This window comes from Lolium perenne, chromosome 3 (assembly GCF_019359855.2).
Source record: "Lolium perenne isolate Kyuss_39 chromosome 3, Kyuss_2.0, whole genome shotgun sequence".
NCBI lineage: Eukaryota > Viridiplantae > Streptophyta > Magnoliopsida > Poales > Poaceae > Lolium > Lolium perenne.
Genome location: NC_067246.2, coordinates 102,775,195 through 102,778,877, shown reverse-complemented (window position 1 = coordinate 102,778,877; position 3,683 = coordinate 102,775,195). Strand labels below are relative to the sequence as shown.

Here is a 3,683-nt window from a genome sequence, read left to right as displayed (position 1 = left end):
TGGAACCTCATTAAGGGCTACTAGTCGATCTTCATTTACAGTACCTCAGTAGTTGAACTTGCAATTCATAAAGACATAAAGTAGAATGAATTTTCAGTACCCAATTTCGAGGAAAGAATGGAAGAAAGAAACACTTATTTGTCATGTGGTTACTTTTAATAAGCACATGATACAACCATACATGATACGGTAGTCGATCAAATTCTCACTCTCAGAAACTTTTTAATTCAAAGAATTTCCCATAAGTTTTGGAGGATTCAAATGTTTAATCTTCATGTGGTAATTGTTTGATTTGTAAATCGAATTCCTTTGGAGTTTTTTTCTAAGAATTTTTTTGCGCTATGTTTTCTAAATAATCATAATATCGACTCAAACATCTTACAATGGATCTTTTTTCATCCACCTCTTTCTCTTCCTCTTCTACAAGTCAGTTGACTCTCCTCCCGCCGGCCTCACCGACATCGGGAGGGGTGAAGAACCCGATGTACCAGTCGGGTTTTCAATGAAAGTAGTGTTTTCAAGATATTAGGTTAGGGTTTTGGTAGACATCTTCTTTTTCGTCTCCGCGTCAATGGGCATTGCATCGTCTACAATAAGTGATCTTCGGCCCTTCGTTCGACAACGAGATCTTCTTCCCAACATCAATTGTGGTGTTGAAAGTTTAAAGTTCTATACGTGCGATCTTCTGGATCTTGCATAGCTAGATCGATTTTGAAATTTGTATCCATGTTGTCAATAGGATGATTATCCTTTCCACATTTTTCATGGATGCTACGTCTTCGACAATGGTGGTTCTTGTAATCGCGTTCCCAGCAGCGTCGACAAGGCAATTCGAGATGTTGGTTTATTATTTCAATGGTTGCACGAGTGCATGTTGCCTTGGCATTGTGACTTAAATTAAAATTATGGGTGAACTTTCGTTGGGTCTTTACATGTATATGATTTGGTATCTAGATTAATTTTCTTTAGATACCTTCATAAAATTACTAGATTGTATCATGAAAGAATAAAAAGTTTGAAGATCTCGAAGATTTGATCGCTTCTCTTAGATTTTATTTTATAGTCGCCTGAGAGAGCTTATGTATCTTTACCTTTACCATGTACTATTCACTACTGCTATAGATATATCATGTTATTGATTTTGAGAAAAAAGAATCATTTTATTTCTCATGTGATGAAATCAACAAACTTTGGTGGATATGAAATCTTGTAAGGATCGAAACGTGCGTGACAGTGCAACCCAGCGTATTTAATGTTCCTGCTTTTCCAGAATCCTGCAAATCAACGATCCCTCAACTTGAAATGGGAAGAGCTGAAAAGCCAACCTCCCAAACACTGATATGCACATCCTCTACAAAGTGGTAACCTTTGATTAAGATGTTAAACAAGATTTACAGCGCACATTGTATCATCCATTCCGTCAGCAAATTAAGCAGCAGCTAATCCAATAGCACCAGTAGTACGTGCGACAGCTAATCCATCAATCTATTCTAAGGAGGCGTTCCTCCGATCCTGTCTCGCATGGCGCTTCGCCCATGCATGCACGCACGCAGTGAACCCATGTCGAATTAGTTCAGACCCCCCGGCCGGCCGAAGATCACGCTCCGGCCAAAGATCACCGAGATGGAGCTCACCCTACAACCGCAGCTCCAAATCTAGCTCTTCCGTACCTCCGGCATTGCCCCGGCCGCTGGACTCGTGGCTGGGTCGCATCCAGTTGTGGTACTGCGGTGGTTGCTGCTGCCTGTGGCTCGACGGCGGCGAGTCATGGACGACGAAGAGCGGCGACGTCGCCGGCGGCCGGCTGGAGCCGTACGGCAGCAGGTTCTCCGCGCAGTACTGGCTGTACTGCGCGTCGGCGATCCTCCGGTCCATCGCGTCGAAGCAGCCCTATAATATGAACAAAATGGTAAGCTACATGTATCTGCAGCAAGCACTGCGGGCATTTCGAATTTTCATGTAGGCGGTACTTACAGTTAGATATGGCTGGAAAGACGCGTGGCCCGCCGTCGGGACGGCGGCGGGGAACGGCACCTGATGCTGCTGGTGTGTCGGCGGCGACGGAGGCATGCCGGAGCGGTATGCGGCGATCATCTGGTTCTGCATCCGGATCTTCTCGAGCTGCGCGACGCCGAGCCCCCGCTGCGGCTGCTTGGCGGCCTTTTGCTCCGCCGCCTTCTTCCCGCCGCGCCTCCCAACCCTGCCGCCAGCTTCCATACACATCTCGCCGTCGATGCCGCTGCTCCCCATCAAGCCACGAGATATGCAATATGTTTATATACACCAGCGAGCGATGGCGACGCACCAGCAGCGACAGCTAGCCGGCGGTTTATATATATGCACGGACGCCATTGATTATTGGCGATCGTCAGACGGCTAGCTGGAGGAGATCCCTGGAAAGATTCAGGCCGATCTGCCGCAGCGGTTTTCTATGCATGCCCGGCTTCCAAGAACGATCGCCCTCTCGCCAAGTAGGACGCCGTGACTTTTGCGCCACTTGATCGTGTGATCGATCGTGCCCAAATAAAATACGGAGCTTGGATCTTTCTTTCTCTCTTGCAGAAATCGCAAATTAGATTCACGCGGTCAGTCGGGGCTGGGATGTCAGCGAGTGTTTGGAAGATCTTGTGGGGGATAGCACCGCTCGTGGAGGGTGGACAATATCATAGTGACACCACGCGTTGGGTGAGGGTGTTTTAAAAGGGGATCCGCGCCTGTCGCGAGCTCCGCAATTTGGCGTCGCGCACCAGTGTCACAGCTAGCATGGATCGATGATTCGATCGATCCCATCATGCCCGCGAGTTGTCCAGCCATCTTGGGCTGCCACTCATGCGTGGATTTTGTTAACAAGTCGCCAACTCGTGTAGTTGACGCGATAAATTATCTAGTGGCAGGAGAGACTACTAGTTCACTAAACAAAATGGGGAGCAGGAAACGGTATCGTATCAAGATCCTAGCTTAATTACGGCCAGATCACGTATGGACTTCAAAGATACACGTTGGATACAAACAAGCCGAACAGTTATAAAATTATAAGTAGGTACTTCAATCACTTAGCGACAACTACATACACTAGCGTGAGTCGAAGATGTGCCGTCATCCACGCCTCTCCATCACCGAAACCGAGCGAAACTTATCGTACTAGAGCTTATGGTAGTAGACAGACGAAAAATCGTCGTGCTAAGCCCTCAAATTGCCAGCAGAGTACAATCATAGATCAAAAGAGACTAGTCTAAGATCACACCAACAAACACGAAAACCGATCAGATCCTATGAGATTTGCCTAGCTCGCGACTCCACGTTCCTCCGCCGACGCTGGGACCACCACCGGAGCGAGGATAGAACAACACGAACATTATTCTGACTTTAAGATGTCGCTATCGCTTCACCGTCCCAAAAAAAGACACTAAAAAACATCCTAAACAAAGAATATAAACCCTCTCTCAGGCAAGAGGCGTTGGTCCGCCAAATCTTAAAGTCTCAATGCCACCGGAGACGAAGTGAATCACCGACGGCTAGAACCTTAGATGTGTTTTACGGTAGCCTCCTCCACATGGCCTCTGCCTGACGGCAGATATGCGTTGGGTTTGACGTGCCTGGATATGTTCAACGATCTGTATAGATTGATCGGGCTCAGTGCTTTGCTTGGTTAAACCGGCTCGTTCGGATTGCATCGCATCGGG

At 47.2% G+C, this 3,683-nt stretch overlaps 1 protein-coding gene across 1 annotated transcript; it reads right to left on the bottom strand.

Annotated features, from left to right (window-relative positions):
* Positions 1-1,352: 1,352 nt before the first annotated feature.
* LOC127338320 (uncharacterized) lies at positions 1,353-2,250 on the bottom strand. The gene is made up of 2 exons (XM_051364487.2): positions 1,975-2,250; positions 1,353-1,890 (listed from the first exon to the last, which is right to left on the bottom strand). Exons 1-2 carry the CDS (start codon positions 2,248-2,250, stop codon positions 1,636-1,638), a joined length of 531 nt encoding a protein of 176 aa, XP_051220447.1. The 3' UTR covers positions 1,353-1,635.
* Positions 2,251-3,683: the final 1,433 nt, after the last annotated feature.